General features: G+C 45.1%; 1 protein-coding gene across 4 annotated transcripts in view; it reads right to left on the bottom strand.

Annotated features, from left to right (window-relative positions):
* CLPB (ClpB family mitochondrial disaggregase) overlaps nt 1-18,406 on the bottom strand; it is a 148,752-nt gene that overhangs the window by 53,128 nt on the left and 77,218 nt on the right. For all 4 annotated transcript variants that reach the window (XM_007463005.1, XM_007463002.1, XM_007463004.1 and 1 more), the window contains one exon: nt 17,576-17,704. In XM_007463005.1, the coding sequence (XP_007463067.1) occupies nt 17,576-17,704 (129 nt within the window). The remainder of the gene's footprint in view (nt 1-17,575; nt 17,705-18,406) is intronic.

Raw genomic sequence — 18,406 nt, 5'->3', positions numbered from 1 at the left:
TCTGGTTAGAAAAGAGGTGATACAAAAGCATGGAAATGAACATTCAAACGTATCGAATATTTCACATACAGAGTTAGGTGAGGAAAAGGGCAAAAGGAAAAACTCCTGCCAAAGATTTCTGTTCAAGGCAAACCTAAGGTAGGGGTTTTCTAGATGAGGGATAATGCTCTGAATAGCATGTGACATATGCGTTGGAAGTATGGGGATCCTTAGTTCATTTTCATTTGGGGCAAGTTTCCTGTATGTTGTGGGCTTTCAGTAGGCCAGCCCCTGTGCTCCCTACAATCCAGCACAGACTATGCTCAGAAGTGGCAGCAGGCTCTGTGACCAGAAAGCAGCTGGGAGCAATTGTCAGTAAGGAGGGAGAGACTCTGGATAAAGCAGAGTTCAAAGTGAACTATAATAAGAGCCTGGGTCCCCGGGCTTCAGCGCCCCTCCTCCCCTTCCTGCAAATGACAGCTGAGACCAAGGCAGCCAAGACTGGGGTCTGGGCTGAATTTAGCAGTCATAATTATACTGCTGACGTCTGGGGCAGAGCCACAGTCTCTGCAGAAGGCAGCAGCTTTTGTTCGTGCGCTAAAAGCACACCATCTTCAAACATGCTAATCACATGTCTGCTTCCATCTAACAACACTGAAGGAGGCTGAGGAAAGGGTACACAATGCCCAAACATCTGGCTAATTCAGTTACGAGGCCAATCAATCTTGATGGGTTGTCTATAAAATACCAACCACCCCAAAGGACTGAGCTGACCAGATGTTTAGGCTTGTGTTGACCAATCCCAGCCTAATGTCCATAGCAGGGAAGAGGGGGTTATCAAGAGATGGCTTAGGCTTCTACTCACATGTCTATTCCCAAAGCTAAGAAAAGCCTTCTGCTTGAATGAGAAGTACCAGCACGTCAGAGTGGTGCCTGAGCCAGGCTAACTGGAATGAAGTACACTCAAATATACAGACTTTCACTCTGATCTTAAGGAAGACAGGAGGCCTTATTTACAGTTGGCTTTGAGAACAGCTACAGAAACAGAAACTGATGAAACAGTTTTGCTAACTGCACTTCCCAGAATGGAGAGAATCAGGAATACAGAGGCAAGTATCTTTAACTATGATATTAAATGCCACAGGCTGCAGTTCTGGGCACAGGAACTGTTCACCACTGATGTCTACTTTTCAACCCCCCATCAAGGTTGAAAGGAATTACTCATCTCCCTCATAAAACTGTTGCCAAAAAAACCTGAAACAAACAAACAAACAAAAAACCAGGAGCCACTGCCAAACGGACTCTTCCAGTTAATACTCTTTCCTTCATGTCCAACCACAGTCACCAGGCAATAGTCACTGAAAGTATAAGTGGAAGGGTAGTGGGGAGATTAGGAAAAGGAGAAGACAGCGAATAGACTTGAAATCTATACCAAGAGGACCATTTTCAACCCAGAGCTTCTTGCTGGTGCTAATGATTCCACTGTTTCTCAAAAGCGCTTTTCCCTAATTAATTGTCAGGACTTTACCAAGTCTGTCTCAGAGTTGAAGCTTCATGACAAACCAGATGGATGGACTTGGGTAAAGGAAACCTCCAACTTTTTAGAAAGTGGTGAGAGAGAAGCACATTAAAAATGAGGGTTTATTGTGACAGCCCATGCCCAGAACAGTACCTGGCACTCAGTGGGAATTTAATAAATATTTGCTGACTGAATAATTATGCCCTAGTTATGATGCAACTGAGCTATGTTCCTTCAATGTGTTTGTCAGGAGAGGCCTCCTGTAGTCCCTGGTAATAATGCTGAACAAAATCACTCACAGAGATCTGGGGCATCTTCTCTCAGCCTGAACGAGAAGGGATGAAGTGGTACTGGGAGGTAAGGGTATGGACCTCATTACCACCCACACCCAGAAACCTCTTCTTCCTCTGCCCATGGCTGTAGTAACCAATGCTGCTGACCAATCCTGCCTCCTTTGGATTCTTTTCTACCTTGATTTACATGATACACAATACCTAAACCTTTGTCTCCTTTGCAGGTTCCCGTTCATTCTTCTATCCCAAGTCATGGGTGACACCCAAGGCTGAGTCCTCAGCCCCTGTCCCTTTCTCTCTGTATCCATTCTCCTTAAAAAAAAAAATAGTTCCAATTTGCACAAACTATCCCAGTGGTTCTCAGTCCTGGCTGTACATTTAGGACTATATGAGAAGTATTAAAACCATATCAATCCAAAATGGGAGAAAATATCTGCAATATATATCACAGATAAATAGCTAATATTCTTAACATACAAAGAACTTTCAAAAATCAAGAGGAAAACAAAGACCAAAAGTCCTAGAGAAAAATGGGCAAAAGACATGAATAGGCAATTGACAAACGGAGATAAAATGGCTCTTAAACATTTGAAATGATGCTCGCTTCAGTCATAATAAGAGAATCAAACTAAAACTATACCAAAATACTGTATCTCACCTATTAGACTGGCAAAAATTCAAAAGCTTGGCAATATACGATGTTGACAAGGCTGTGAGAAAACAGCCCCTTTCATACATTACTAGTGGGAATGCAAAATGGCACAACTTCTATGGAGGAGAAATTTGCAATATTAACAAAGGGCATACATTTATCCTTTGACCCAGCAATACCACTTCTAGAACTTTACTGTAGAGACGCACCTCCCACAATCCCCAAATGTACGTGCAAGAGGTTATTCAGATAGCATTATTTGTAATTGTAAAATAATGGAAATCAAGCATAGGATATATAGCACATACACACAATGGGTTACTATGCAGCTGTAAAAAATAAGGAAGATTTCTGTGAAATGATATCGAGTGAATTTTAGGAAATATGGTTAAGTAAGCAAACTTCAGAAGAGCATACATAGTATGCTTTTATGCAGGAAAAAGGAGAAATAAGAAAACACACATATATTTGCTTATACGAAGAAATACAGGAAGAATAAACCAGAAAACAATCAAAACTGGTTATCTACAAGGGGTCAGGGCTTACTAAGGAGAGCAGAAAAAAGTTGAAAGGGACACAGGAGGGAGTTTTACTTCTCTGAGTACACCTTTTTGTACAGTTTTTAGAAAAACGTTAATGTTCTACATATTCAAACAACAAAATTAAAACAAGGAGAGGTAGAGGAGAAAAACCCTAAAACTGAAAGAATATTGAAAAAATTAACCCAACTGTATTTCAAACGAACAACATAAACACCCTGAAGGGAAAAACACCCACCTAAGTAACTGAGGAACCGGTATTTGACTATATACCCTTAGCCTTGGATGGAGTAGCTGTGAGAACTGTAAACAAATTCTGACCTGAACTCTTTTAGTAGTTTGTTTCCTATAGTGGTTTAGCTGAAGTAGGTCTAAAGATTGTTTTAGATGTATTATAGGATTAAGCAAATGAGTACATGTATCAGTGCTGTTTGGAGCCAGAATTCTCACTACAGAAGAAGGGGCATAGAAATATGAAATGTGTGAAGACAAGGAAGAATGCTGTAACAATGGACTGGAATGGGAGGTATCAGTGTTCTCAGGACCTCTAAAATAGGTATGTGCATATGCATATATGTGTGTATATGTATATGCATGTGTGTAATAAGCACACCTATTACTCATGTTTCAGTTTCTAATACAACTGCCCACTAAAAAGTTGTAGGGCTTTGAGAGAAATGGCTGATTCCCGGGCAATGGCAAGGTGGATCCAAGGTAAGACTGAAACATCTTGCTATGCCAGAAAATATGGAAATTAAAAAAAAAAAAAAAAGATGGGGGTATGGCAGTCTGGTCAAATCTGAGACAATTTTAGCACCAACGTAAAAACTAAGGTCAGTAATTAATTCTAGAACATTAAAGCAAGAGTATCCACAAGCACATTTTGACAATAAAGAGATAAATGGGAGAAAAGGGGTTCTTGTTGACCACAGAATGCCAGGTGCTGACTGGTCAACTGTGGAGTGAGCACTGGAGTTGGGAAAGATGTAAAATATTCATCTTGCAACCATCATATAAAGATTTATTCAGGAAAGAACCATCAGTGGATGCTAAGTCTAGGGGGGGAATTTTGATGAAAAGGATAGTTGCACGGCCTTCAAAATGTCTCCCCATAGACTTTATTAATTTCAAGGGAAAAACTAATAATGATACAATGGAGAAACTGGACAATACTTGGGTTAGAGATGGCGTGGGAGTAAGATTTTTCACTGAAAACCCTTTTGAATTTTGTACTGTGTACAAGTTAACTATTCAAAACTATTAACTATTCAAAAACAGGAAGAAAAATAAAACATTTATAAAATATCTCTGATAGTGTGGCAGGTAAAATAATGGCCCCCAATGATGTCCACGTTCTAATCCCTGGAACCTGTGAATATATAAAGTTAACTTGGCAACGGGGAATTAAGGTTTCTTATCAGAGACTTTGACATGGAAAGAGTATCCTGGATTATCCCAATGTAATCACAAGGGTCCTTTACAATTAAAAGAGGGAGGCAGAAGAGTCAGTGTCAGCCTGATGAAATGTGAGAAAGACTTGAGGGACTGTTGCTGGCTTGAGGATGGAACGGGACTGAGACAAGGAATGTGGGCTGCCTCAAGAAGCTGGAAAAGGCAAGAAAACAGATTCTGAGTCTCCAAAAAGGAACGCAACTCTGCTGACACCTTGATTTTCGTCCAGTGGGATTCATTTCAGACTTATCTCCAGAACTATAAGATAATAAATTTGGGTTGTTTTAAGCTGCTAAATTTGTGATAATCTGTTTACAGCAGCATTAAGGAGGATACATAGGAAAAGCTACAGTGGTTGCCTCTGAGGAGGAAGACCAGGCATGTGGAAGGCAGACTTCCTTTTCACTATACATCCTCCGGTACTTCTTGAAATTTTTATTTTTTACCTTTTTTTTGAAGTAAAAATCACTATAGTTGCTAAATAAGCCAACAACAGACAATCACTTCAGGGGCTCTGTACTGACTTCAAAGCTGAGTACAAGTCCTCTGGCTCACCCCCAAGGCCCTCCACACTCAGGCCTCCCTACCCACCATCCGATAGGTGGCCAGTTTCTTCCAGGTCTTGAACACGCAAGGCTCATCTCTGCACCTCCCACACCTGACAAGCTTCTCTCCTCCCCGCGCTGGTTTGAATTCTGCCTGTCCTTCATGATCTGCCTCCAGGCGCCCTCTTCCATGAAGCTTTCTACAATGCCAACACTCATCTTTCCCCTCCTCACCTCATTCATTATACGTACTGTTTTTTCTGACCTTTGCTTACATTTAATTTAGTCCTGTTACCTACTGCCATGGTGTTTTCAGTGTGCTTTGTGTCTGGGCCTTTTCACCAAACCAGCACTCTACAGGGTGTAGTTTGAAGGAAGGGCCTGTATCTTTTCTTTCTATTTCTGTAATGCCTAGTGCCCATTTATAAATGAACTTAGCAAACATTCAGTGAGCATCTACATGTGCTAAGGATAGTGCGAGGTGCTGGGGATGTAAGCCCTGCAGATCCAAACTGTACCTTGTGTAATGAAGGTGAGATCTATTAATCAGATAACTGAATAGCTACATGCTGTGGTAAGTGAGATAAAGAAATTATACAGGCTGCTTTAAGAGCAGAGGAACCTAGAAGAGGGATGCCAGTGGTCAGCTGCAGGAAAATAATTAATAGTTGCTGAATAAATATGAATACTTAGATTTGCAATTAGATAAATCAAAGAGCAATTATTCATCAGAATCACAAAATTTGAAAATGGAAGGGAGCTTTGAGATCGCCAACTAATAATCACCAACGTAGACCAACTAATTTTATAGATGGGGAAAATGAGGCCCAGTGAGGGGAAAGGGACTTATTCAAGGGCCCACCACAAGGTCAAGTTAGTGCAGGTCACCGGACGCCCAGTCAGCACTTCCCACTGCACAGGGTTCATTACTTCAAAGGGAGTTTCTGAAGGATTCCTGAAGTGGCAGGCTCCTTTCTTCTGCTACACTTAAAAGAATTCATTTCCAAAATGATGTTCAGGAAGGAGTCTGTGGGATCAACCTACAGAGAGCACCTCTGCTGTGTTCTCCCTGGGACACTTCTAGGCCTCTGTGTAGAGGAAGAGAGCATGTGAATACTAGAAGTAAACTCTTTTTGGGAAGGGAACCTCAGTTCTGACCCATCTGACCCTGGGATGGGCCTCTGTTGCTATTTTGCAGGCTCTGACCTTCAGACTGATGTTCCCCTTCTTAAAACACAGTGCTGCCCTTTCTCTGTGCATTCTGCCCAAGAGCACATTCACTGGAGGGGCATGAGTGGGCTGGCAAAGGGCAGTTGGCCCTGCCTTGGGAAATCGGAATCCTACTCAGATGTTTCCAGGCCCAGTGCAGGTGGAGGAAAGCATAGAACACAGAACAGACCTGGCCCAACTGACGCTGACCTCTCCCTCACCCAAGGGAGCCTTGGCCTCCAGCTGTCACTGTTGGCGGTGATGAGCTCATGCCGGATACCAGCCAGGCTCATCTGAGGACTGCTTGGAGCCGATTAAAGCCTTGATGAAATGCGGGTGCCTGGATGGCAGGTGGCTCTGGAGAGCTTGGGGCTCTGGTGCCCAGGCGCTCTCATCTCTAACTCAACTATGCAGTGACTCCTCTATGTCCATAGGATCTGGGATACAGAAACACATTTCCCTGGGGACAGCAAGGACAGTTCATCATTCTGCACTGACTAGGCCAAGGGCAGAGGACAGGACTCAGGGTCACTGAGGGCCCCTTTTAGCCCTGACCTACCATATGAACTGCAGTAACACCAAAGAATTCCCCATTCCCCAAAATGCTCCTGACTGGACTGCTGGGTCCTTCTGGATGACTAATGGCCATCACTCTCCACAGGCTTTTCTCAAGTCAAGTGACAGGCTAACATCTACACTTCAGGTCTCCATGTATATGCTACTTGCTCAGGGAAGACCTCCCTCACCTTCTTCAGACTAGATTAGGTCTCCATTACACTCTCCTAGTACCCTCTACTTTTCATTAATGCTACTTCTCTCCGTGGTAATTACCTAATGATTTTGTGATTATTTGCCTAATGTCTATACTCTGCCAGACTTAAAGCTTCATAAGAATGGGGAGTGCAGGAATTCCCTGGCAGTCCAGTGGTTAGGATTCCACACTTTCACTGCCAAGGGCGCAGGTTCGATCCCTGGTCAGGGAACTAAGATCTCACAAGCTGCGTGAAGCGGCCAAAAAAAAGAAAGAAAGAAAAAAAAAAAGGGGGAGTGCTATACTTGTTAAGGTAATAACTGGAAATCAATAAAAAGACCAGTATGGGCAAGAGAAAGTTTTACTGTTAAGTGTTTTTTTTGTATTTTTTTTTTGCCATACACGGGCCTCTCACTGTTGTGGCCTCTCCCGTTGCGGAGCACAGGCTCCGGACGTGCAGGCTCAGCGGCCATGGCTCACAGGCCTAGCCACTCCGTGGCATGTGGGATCTTCCCGGACCGGGGCACGAACCCGTGTCCCCTGCATTGGCAGGCGGACTCTCACCCACTGCGCCACCAGGGAAGCCCTACAGGTAAGTTTTTAATAGTATTCTTTAAAAAGAAACTTTTATATACAACAGAGGGGCCCCTCCTATACACATTAGCTATGGGACCAACTGGCTTTACAGCCTGCAACCAGTTACCCATCCAAGCCAATCTTTTCTGGTTTTGAGTGGCATGGAGGATTTTCTTTCGTTTTGTTTAAAATAGCGTTATATACTATAAAGCTCACCTATTTAAAGTATACAATTTAATGGGGTTTTTTTTTAAAGTATATTTACAGAGTTGTGCGACCATCACCATAATCTGATTTTAGAATACCTTCATCATTCCCAAAAGAAACCTTGCACCCATTAGAAGTCACTCCCCAACACTCCCACAGAAAACTGCTGGCATGGAGGGTTTTTAGCTCTGTGTCAAAACAACCAGAAGAAAACTTATCATCCAATCATCTGACATGATTTCTTCACCATACAGATGAAAAAAGTGATGCCACAGAGGGGCTGTGATCTGCCAGAGGCCCTACAAGGGTGAGATGGTGGCAGAGCTGGGGCAGATCATGGTCCCCAGTGCCTGCATCCTAATGGCATTGCTTTGATCTCTCTGCCATGCAGTGCGTCTGTCTATCCCAAACTGTTTACCCCACTGGACTTTAAGCTACTTGAGGGCAGAGGCTATGTTCTACTCATTTGTCTTCCCCTCTTGCCCAGGAGTACCATTAGAGCAATGATGTTTAAAGTGTAGTCCACATACTTGTGCTGGTCTGTGAACTTTGTTACTAGTCATCGGTGAGACAAGCACAGTAAGTGAGAGTAAGTGTCTGGAAACTTTTATAGCAACTTAAGAGTAATTGTGTCTGCTGAACCTAATGACAAATTTGGGCCTGTATTTTATATGCCCTTTCAAAATGTATTTTTTGTAATAATTTGTTTTAATCATATTTTACAAAAAAGAAAACCTGCAGAAGGCAGGTTTTTCAGATAGTCTGAGAAGCACTGCCTTAAAGCAACCCCTTCCCCACTCTCCTCTGCTTCTCCTTTTCCCTGTTTCCTTGAATCTCTTGCACTGGCTCCTCTTCTCATGCTCACACCTGAAATGTAGGTTCTCTCAGTTGTGTCCTTGGGCCTCTTTAGCTCTACAACTTTCCATGGACAACTCAGACTAAGCCAGCTTCCACCACCCCCAAGAGACTGACAACTCTCGAATCTTCATGCCCAACTTACAGTCCTTTCTCTCCTGAGCTTCAGACTCATTGTCCAACTGCCTGCCTCACATCTCTACAAGAGTGTCCCACAGGTTCCCCGGCTGGTCAACAGCTATTTATTAGTCACCTACTATATGCCAGCTGTGAGGTTTTTTTCCTAGGAGCCGTGAACATGGCAGTGAAATAAAGAGACAAGGTCTTTGTGATTACAAGGCTTACATCCTAGTGGTGGGGAAAGACAGATGATAAACATGCAAACAAACATGATCATTTTAGGGACTGATAAGTACCATGAAGAAGATAAAATAAGGTAATATGACAGAAAGTGACTGGGGGGCTTCCCTGGTGGTGCAGTGGTTAAGAATCCTCCTACCAATGCAGGGGACACGGGTTCAAGCCCTGGTCCGGGAAGATCCCACATGCTGTGGAGCAACTAAGCCCGTGCGCCACAACTACTGAGCCTACGTGTCACAACACCTGAAGCCCGGGCGCCTAGAGCCTGTGCTCCATAACAAGAGAAGCCACCGCAATGAAAAGCCTGCACAACACAACGAAGAGTAGCCCCTGCTCGCTGCAACTAGAGAAAGCTCGCGCACAGCAACAAAGACCCAACGCAGCCAAAAATAAAATAAATTAATTAAAAAAAAAAAGTGACCGGGGGAGCTATTTTACTAGGGTGGTCAGGAAGGCCTCTCTGAGGAAGGGAAATTTGAGTTGAGACCTGAATTCCCAAGGGGGAGAGTGTTCCCATCACTGGGAGAGGTTGGTACAGAGGCCCCGAGATGGAAAGGAGCTCAGTGTGCCTGAGGGCCAAAAGAAGGTCAGTGTCACTGGAGAACAATGAACAAGCGGGGTGAAGGAGTGGCTAGAGATGAGGTTACAGAGACAGGAAGGGTCTAGACAACTTAGAGCCTTGTAGGCTCTGGTAAAGGATTTCAATTTCATTTTGGTTTCACTGGTATGCCAACAGAAGATTTTAAATAGCAGAAAGACAGGGTTTATGTTTTAAAAAGATCCTCCTGGCAGTTTTGTGGAGGATGGATTCATGGAGACACAAGTGGAAATGGTGAGACTAGCCAGGAAGCTGTGGTGATCATCCAGGAGAACTGCATCGTGGTCCTGAACTGGGACTATAGTTTGACTAGAGGCAAAAAAGGGATGTTCAAGATGTACTTTAGAGGTACAGCTGACAGGACTTACTGAAGGACTTGATAGGCAGTGTAAGGGAGAAAGAGAATTCAAGGATAACTCTAAGATTTGTGGCCCGAAAACTAGGTAAATGACAGTTATCATTTATTGAGATGGAGAAGACTTGGGGGATACCAATTTTGGGAGAAAAATAGAAGTATATTTTGGCCATGATGATACTGAGACTGAGGAAACAACTGGAGCCGGGGAAGTGAATTAAGTGGTTAGCTATCATTTCTTTTTGAGGACTTTTAACCATGAAGGGATGCAGAGAAATGAGGTGGCAGCTGGAGGTAGATATGGGGGTCAAGGGAAGTTTTTAGTTTGCTTTGTTGTTTAAGATGGGTGATATTAAGGCATGTTTTTATGCCCATGGGAATGAGCCAGCAGAGAGGAGAAAAAGGATAATGTAGGAAAGACAGGGATCACCGGAGAAGCAAAGTAATTGAGAAAGAGAGAGGAAATAGGAGCCTGAGACCAAAAGCAGAGGTGATCTTAGGAACTTCTTCCATTGCAGAGAAGGCAGGCAGCATACAGGAGTATAGGTGCAGGTAGGCTGGTGGAAGTGGTGGTGGGAAGATAAGGTAGTTTCCTTATGACTGCAATTTATTTTCTCTATGGAGTGTGAAGTGAGTTCATTAGTTTGGGAGTTGGAGAAGGAGAGTGCTGGAGGTTTGAGGAGAAAGAAGGTATATAAAAGTGTTCGTGATCCAGAACAAGACTGTGATTTTACTCAAGAAGTGTAGTGGGGAGGCTGGCAGTATTGAGTGTCTGAAATTCATGGACATAAATGTAAAGTGAGTCAAGTTAGCATGGTTGTGTGATATTTTTTTCTCCAGCAATATTCAGCTCTTCAGATACAGACATGAAGTAAAAAGAAATTGGGTTTAACTAGGGCTAGTGTTTCATCAGGTGATTACAAAGAAGAGAGAGAGAAGCAAGGGAATAGTTAGAACACTGGACCATGGAATCTAAAAGTGGGAAGGAGGGAGGAAGAAAATGTTCAAAGCCGAACTGGTCATTCCTCTGTACATCAATCCACCCATACCTCCTTCCAGTATTCCTTACCTCAGTACAAGCACATACCATCTACTCGGCCATCCAGTCCAGAATCTGGACCTGATCTTGACTACTCCTTCTCTCTCACCATCTGATCCTAATGATTCTACTCCTAAATCTTTCTGGGATCAATCTTTCTCTCCTTTGCCACTGCAACTGCCTTGCTGTAGGTCTCACCTAGACAATTAAAATAGCTTTCAAATGAAATATTTTCCCTTTCTCCAATCATGCCCCTCCTAATATATTTTTTCCCCTATTTTCTCTAATCTTTCTTTCAAGTATAACATATATACAGAAAAGTACAAAGAAGGCATAAGGATACAGCTCAAAGAATTTTCACAAGGTGGATGCATAACCAGCACCTAGATAAAGAAGCAGAACATTATGTACCTCTGAAGCCCTCATGTGCCCTTCCCCAGTCGCTACCTACCCTCTTGAGGGTAACCACCATCCTGACTTCTTACACATTGGGTGATTTGTCTATTTTGAACTTTATATATCAGTCCAGTCATATAGTTAGTACTCTTCCATGTCTGGCTTGTGTCCAGAAATGCTAGGTTGTTGAGATTCATCCATGTTGTTGTATACAGCAAGAGTACATTTGTTTGTTCATTTGTTCATTCATTCATTCTATTATTCCATTGTGTGTCCATAATTTATTTATCCGTTCAACTACTGATACACATTTTTGAAACTTCTAAACCATCTTCCACATTAAACATAAATCTGATCCTTCCCTACCCTTAATCTTAATGGTTTCCCACTGGAGGATAAAGTTCTATGTCCTTAGCAGATCTTATGTCACAGGCCTTCATTATTGATTCCTGCTTTCCATCCTTCAATTCATACCCCATAAATTCAGCTCTTCTGAACTACCTGCCGTGTACAGAATAAAGTATGCTGCTTTCTACTCCATAACTCTGAATATGCTGTTTCCTCTGCCTTTCTTCCTCATCCACCCGGTAAACTCAAATGCATCCTTTAAGACTTAGTGTAAACACCATCTCCTATACCATGCTTTCCCTGCTCTCCCCAGAGATTTAAAAGGTCTTTTCTTTGTGATCCATCAGCACCTTCTATACATCTCCATTAATACATCAGATAGCAATTTTTTGCTAAAATGTCTGATTTCCTCACTGACCTATGAGTTCCTTAAGGGTAAAGACCATGTCTGGATCATCTTTTGTTACCCAGGTGCCTAGGGTAAAGCCTATGACAGGAGAGATGCTCAATAAGTGCTTGAAAAATAAGCGAGAAGACTCGCCCATGGGTTACAAAGTACCGTATGCGGGAGCTGGAAGGGGTCCTTGGAATCAGCCACACTAATTTCTCTATTTTACTATGGAGGAGAAAGGTTTTGCCTAAAGCAGATAGGGTTTGCTGGTGGCAGAGCCAGAAGGTCTGATCTTCAGCCCAGTGCTCATCCCCCTTCCCTGCACTGCTGGCAAGAATCAGAGGGTGACATTTCCATAGAGGACAGCCTGGGGCAAAACCGATCCCCTCAACATCTGGCAGTGCAGCCAGATGGGCAGACAGTGAAGTGGAACAAGGAATGGAGCTCTAAGTTTCTAGCCCCAACAACAAAATAATAGGCTGTTAAAGGGAAGATATCAGCACTGGAAAGGTTCCTTGCCTCAGGCGGCAATGGTTGGGAATTTAAGGACAGCTGGTTAACACTGACAACTGAGCCCTGTACTTGGACAGAGGGACATGGAAGGGCAAGAAAGTAGGTAGGAAAGAGGCTAAGGGAAGCCCTGGGGAAGATGCTATTAGGTTTCATAAAGCCCAGTGTTTCTGAGGTGATGAGCACTGGTGGCTGAAAAGGCAGGGGCACTGTGACTAAAAGGAAGATAGCTTCATACATGAAGCTCTAAAAAGCCAGATATATTATGACACTCAGAGCAAGTGGGCCAGGAAGCAAAGACACCACATCTCCAGTGGCATCCAAATCTACAGTGGCTCTGGAGATTCCGGCGCATCCAAATATGTACTAAACTATATGCAGGGCATTGTGGCAAAGGAGGCAGGGAAAGTAAAACATAACCCTCGCCCTCAAATGACCTCAGTCTAGCAGGGGGGACTGGACCCAAATCACAGGGAACAGGGAAGACTTTAGAAGGGAGGTGGCATGAGAGCTGCGGATTGGCTGGCAGAAAGCATTTCACTAGGCTGAGAAACAAAGTCTTGAAGGGAAATGAGAGGGAGAAAGACCTGCATGAGTAAAGGCACTGAGATAGGAACACAGAAGCGACGTTACGCTGTAGCTGGAGTATTAGGGCAGCAGTGGGGAAAAAAAGCTAAGTGAGGGTCAGACTAGAACAACTCTAAAACCAGGTTAACAAATTAGGATGGGTAGGATTCCTTTTTTAAAAAAAATACATGAACACTGGGTGTTTTTCAAGTTAATAACATATTATATGTAGAGTGCTTACTCTGTAGAACCTACACATGCCCAATCCTACAAAACCTTAGATGGTAGGTGGCATGCTCCCATTTCCATATAAGGAAAGAGAACTGCAGAGCAGTCACAGCTTAGCCAGGACACACAGCTATTAAGGGCAGGGTTGCATTCAGATCCTGACTCCACAGTTTATGCTCCCTCCTTGTGGTCTTTCTCACCTGGGGTTTCTCCTTTGAACCACAACTGGGAAATTATTTGAGTAATGATTTTCTCAATTCTCTCAAGAATGGTACATAACTCGTACCACTTTAGATGCCTGGGAGAGAAATTAATTCCTTGCGTGCAACAGACGCCTTAGAACATTAGAGCTTAATTTTCCAGAGGAACCCTGGTTGAGAAAGGCTGCGTGACAAGAGATATGTTTTAGGAAAATCAATCTGGCAGTGGAATCACATCCCTGGGAGGAAAAAGCTGCAAAAGCACCTAAACAGCCTCGGAACTACTGGGATGAGTCAGCTCCAGGGGCTTGAGGAAGGAGGCCCCCATCTTCTCTAATTACTTGTCTTCTCAGTTGTCCTGTCCTTCCTTCATTCCTCCAACCTTTTCTTGTACTTGGCAGTCAAGTGCTGAAGCACAGCCTTCCTGCTCATAAGCCAGCAACCCAGGCAGAAGCAGCATCTTCAGAGATGAAAACCACAGAAGCCAGTGCACCCACTTTTCTGTGGAGGCTGGGGGTAGAAAACTGGCACTACTGAACTCAGAACTCTTCCACAGAAATCCATCTGGCAAACTCCTATTACTCTCCCTGATAAGGCTGAAGCACGCCATCCTCTGGGAAGCTTTCTGTAACTGATTCCACCTCCCTGCTCACCAGGCAGAAACAGGTATTTCCTCCTCAGTATCCCCACAGCTCCTTGTCCAGGACCCTGCTGGAGCACCTGCCTGCTGTCACTGCCTGTTTCCATGTCTGTCTCCTCTACCAGTCTGAGCCTCTCTCAGGGTCAGGGACAGTTTGCCAGATCCATCTTAGGATGCCCTGAGGTCCATGGTCTCAAAGATGGCAACTGGCTTACCCAGAGTCACACTACAGAGCTGAGATCAGACATACTACAGGTCTGTCTGATCCCCAAGACTGTGTTCTTTTCACTATGTTACAGGGTCTCCCGAAGATGAAGAAGGGCCTTTCTGTGCTAAGCACCCAGCCCAACACTGAAGAGTTCAGAGGCGGTGCTATCAGAGTAGACCAGACCACCTGGAGAGGCTTCCTTAGAGGTAGATCCTTGAAGAGTCTGAGGATCTAGCTGAGAAGAGAGGGAACACGATGGTGTTTTAGGCAAGGTGGGGAAGTTGTGGGCAGAAACAGAATTAAGAAGCCATTAGGTAGGAGTACAGGTTTCATGGGGAAGGAATAGGATTACAGCTGCCAGGTGAGAGTTTGATTTCTTTATAAAATCGTGGAGCACCTACCTGTACTAGGAGCTTTTACAGATGTCATCACTAATCCTTATGCCCACTAATCACTGTGATATTTCCCAGGTGTTACTTTACAGACAAGAAAACTGAGGCTTAGAGAGTTAAAGTAACATATCCAAGCCAACAGAGCTAGTAGCTGGGGAAGCTGGGATTCAAACCCAGGTTGGTCTGACTCTGAAGCCTAAAGTCCTTTTTATTACTCCATGCTGCCTCTTAAGAGGTCAGAGAACTTCCCACATTACCAGACTGATGCTGCTGCCTGGACCGCCCCCCCCGCCACCAGCTCTCACATGGGGACTGCTGATCAGAGGGAAAGCGCAGCTGCCCCCTCTAGCTCTAACCCTCTAAGATCTGGGGGCCCTAAATCCCTGTGGACTAAGCAATTTCAAGAACAAGGGTTCAGTGTTGACCTCGTGAGCACAGGCTGGCCCTGTGTCTAAACCTGCCTTGGATCTCACAGAGAAAGCCTCTAAGGTGCTGTAGCAAAGCCAGTGGCAAATATAGGCTAAAAAAGCTGGATGGTCAGGAAGGCAGGGCCTGTCTTCCCTGAAACCTTCTGGAGGAGGTCAGCTGAGGTCAGAAAACTTCAGAAATGTCACTGACAAGAGCCCCTAGGACAAGGGAGCAGGATCCTGCCTCTCGGTTGGCTGGTCACACACACAGGCAGACCAAGAGAGGTCAAGGGGGGAGGGAGGTCAGAAGTTGGCAAGCCTGCAGGCCCTGAGTGACGGCCACTTGTTCAGGTCAGGAAGGGAGAAATAAGTGGGTTAATGGTTTTGGCCCTTGAGGCTGGGAGGCTAGGGCAGGGGGTGTAAATGGATTCTGGGTAAAAAGGCAGGTGGGTGAACTGTAAAGGTGGGGGCTAAGGGCATCTGTTCCAAGTCAACAAGCAAGAACCATGCCCCTGGAATGGCTCAAAGGGCCAGCCTTGGCCTGGGGGGTGAGGGTGGAGGGGTGCTTCATAAAAGGCTTGTGTTTCTTCATTTCAAAGGTGTTCAATCTGGAAGGCTGGGGAGAAGGACTCTTTTTAGAGTGAATTCCCTGTCTGCTTAGGGGCTGAGGGGAAGCAGGGAATGTAAACCACTGGACAATAGCTGGGGGTATTGATTGATTTTAAGGCATGGCAGAGAGAAGCTCCATGGTGAACACTCCAATTCCTAGCTACAGATGTCTCGTCGGAGAGCTTTCCAAAGGACAAAGTGAGTAGCATCTTGCTTGGGGACGTTTTCTAAGTCTCTGCTTCTGAGAGCAATGAGTTCTTGCTCCAAAAGCATCAGTCATCCCAGGCGCCGTCACCACATCCGTGAGCAGTCCTGCGCCTCACAATGTACATGCCCCAGACCAAGGCACACTCTGGCTGCTCTGGGGAAGGTAGGTCCCTTGTAGGCTGGGGATATGGGCCAGGCCTGAGTCTTAAGTGAGTGTGGCTGGGGCTGATGGAAGGTGGCAGGATTTGAGGGTTACTGAGAAGTCCTTCCAGTCCAATCACATGACAAGGACTAGAAAATGATCTGGGGAGGTTGGGCCAGGGAGGCAAAGGCTCTGGGACTGAAAGAACTTTCGTTGAAGACTGGGTTTTGAAAAAGTGATTGGCTGCAAAGGACAGGTGGCAGAAGATACAGAGAAGAAAATCACACCTCATTTAAAAGAATCTATTTCAACCAGTCAGAGAAGAACTAAAATGGAATGGACTCCTAGGGAAGAAGTAGGATTCCCTGAGTCCCTGAGAGAATCCAAGGAAATGCCAGTCAGCCAGCTGTTGGAGAGGTTTCTGCCAGGAGAAGAGAAGTCAGGCAATCAGGGTAACCCAGAAGACTTCTGAGGATCCTTCTAGCTCTCAGGTTCTATGAAGAATGACCACTGACAAGGAATATCCTGGCGTTCAGGCCCAAGAGAGAGTCCCTAAACCTTTAAGAAATGTAAGTGAGGGCATAAACAGGCAGTCAATGTCATACTCACTCTGGGGCCTGGGCACCACACATCCTGGCAAGATGCTTCCCTCCCTATTCCAAGGAGAGGCTGGAATGGGATGAGGGAAAGTGGCTGCGTGGGAGGCACCTGGCAGGGTGGCAGGTAACTCTGTAGCGGGCCTGGACAGGACCAGACTAGCCTGAGTCTGGGGATGGTATGTATTATCCCTCCAATTAAATCAATGCTCTCTAAAGGAAGGGTATCCAATCATTCAACAAAGAGTTACTGAGTGCTTACTGTGTGCCAGGTACTTTACCAGGTGCTGGGAATGAATCAGCTATGGTTCTTGCCTTTGCTTTCAGGGAGCTCAGAGTCAGGTTAGAGAAAGGCTACTGAACACACAAAAACAATTCCAGATTGCAGCAAGTGCGATGACAGAAAAGAGTAAGGTACCATGACCCAGAGTAACGGAAGGAGCCTAATTTAGACTAGGGTGGAGGTGGGATCAAGGAAGATGTCTTTGAGACTGGGGTTAGTAGAGATTTGAAGGATCTCCCCCTTGGTCCACCAGCCCTGCTCTGGAGGTCACAGGGGAGAAGACAGGACACTTTGGGGGAGAGCAACAATCAAGAAAACTCTCAGAGCATGTGCAGACAGGCAGGATGGCATGGTACATCACACAATCACAGGCAAAGAACACACTCCAGCCACATGAGGGCAAATCACACATGCACACGGCCACTCTCATGAAGTGCAGGCACCCTTGAGGCATTTCCAGCTCTAAGAGGGTAACAAGGCTTTCCCTGCCCCCACCCCAGCCCCATTCACCCATGACCTCACCTCCACCAAGCAGCTCCCTGACGGTGCGGTAGTCGTCGGCAAGGACAGCATAGTGCAGGGCTGTGCAGCCCTTGAAGCTGGCACGGTTGTTCAGCCGGTTGTTGAAGTCATCCTCTCGGGTGACCAGGACTAGAGGGACAGCAACACAAATCCTTCCATTAGCACCAAATGCCATGAGGTGCCAACCTCGTCTTCTTTCTCTTGGCATTTTAATTCCCTCATTCACTCATCTACCTACTTACTAAACATATAATGGCACCTACTATGTGCCTGGCCATCTGTGCTGGGAAAGAGGAGGTAAAACAGAGCCCATCCACAAATGTTTACTGACATCCATTATGTTGATAGCATTCACTTGGGGACACGGAAATGAATCAGAGATGGTCCCTGACCTAATCTGACAAAGGAGGCAGACAGTAGACAGATGTTTACAGTGTTGTTTGAGATAAATGCCATTATAGGTATAACGGGATGATATAGAAAGCCAGAAGGGAGCTTAGCTCAATTTGGGCACGGAGAGGATCTCAAAAGATGAGTCTTGAAGGGTGAAGAGAAGTTATCCAGGTGAAGAAAAGAAGGCTAGGGTAAGACTCGGGACAAGGGACTTCCCTGGTGGCGCAGTGGTTAAGAATCCGCCTACTAATGCAGGGGACACGGGTTCGAGCCCTGGTCCGGGAAGATCACACATGCTGCAGAGCAGCTGGGCCCGTGCACCGCAACTACTGAGCCCATGGCTCTGGAGCCCGCGAGCCACAAGTACTTAGTCTGTGTGCTGCAACTACTGAAGCCTGCGCACCTAGAGCCCGTGCTCTGCAACGGGAGAAGCCACTG

The sequence above is a fragment of the Lipotes vexillifer genome, unplaced genomic scaffold (genome assembly GCF_000442215.2).
Source record: "Lipotes vexillifer unplaced genomic scaffold, Lipotes_vexillifer_v1.1 scaffold557, whole genome shotgun sequence".
NCBI classification, from domain to species: Eukaryota; Metazoa; Chordata; class Mammalia; order Artiodactyla; family Lipotidae; genus Lipotes; species Lipotes vexillifer.
The sequence above is the reverse complement of the archived record's forward strand: the minus strand, read 5'-3'. Positions and strand labels throughout refer to the sequence as shown.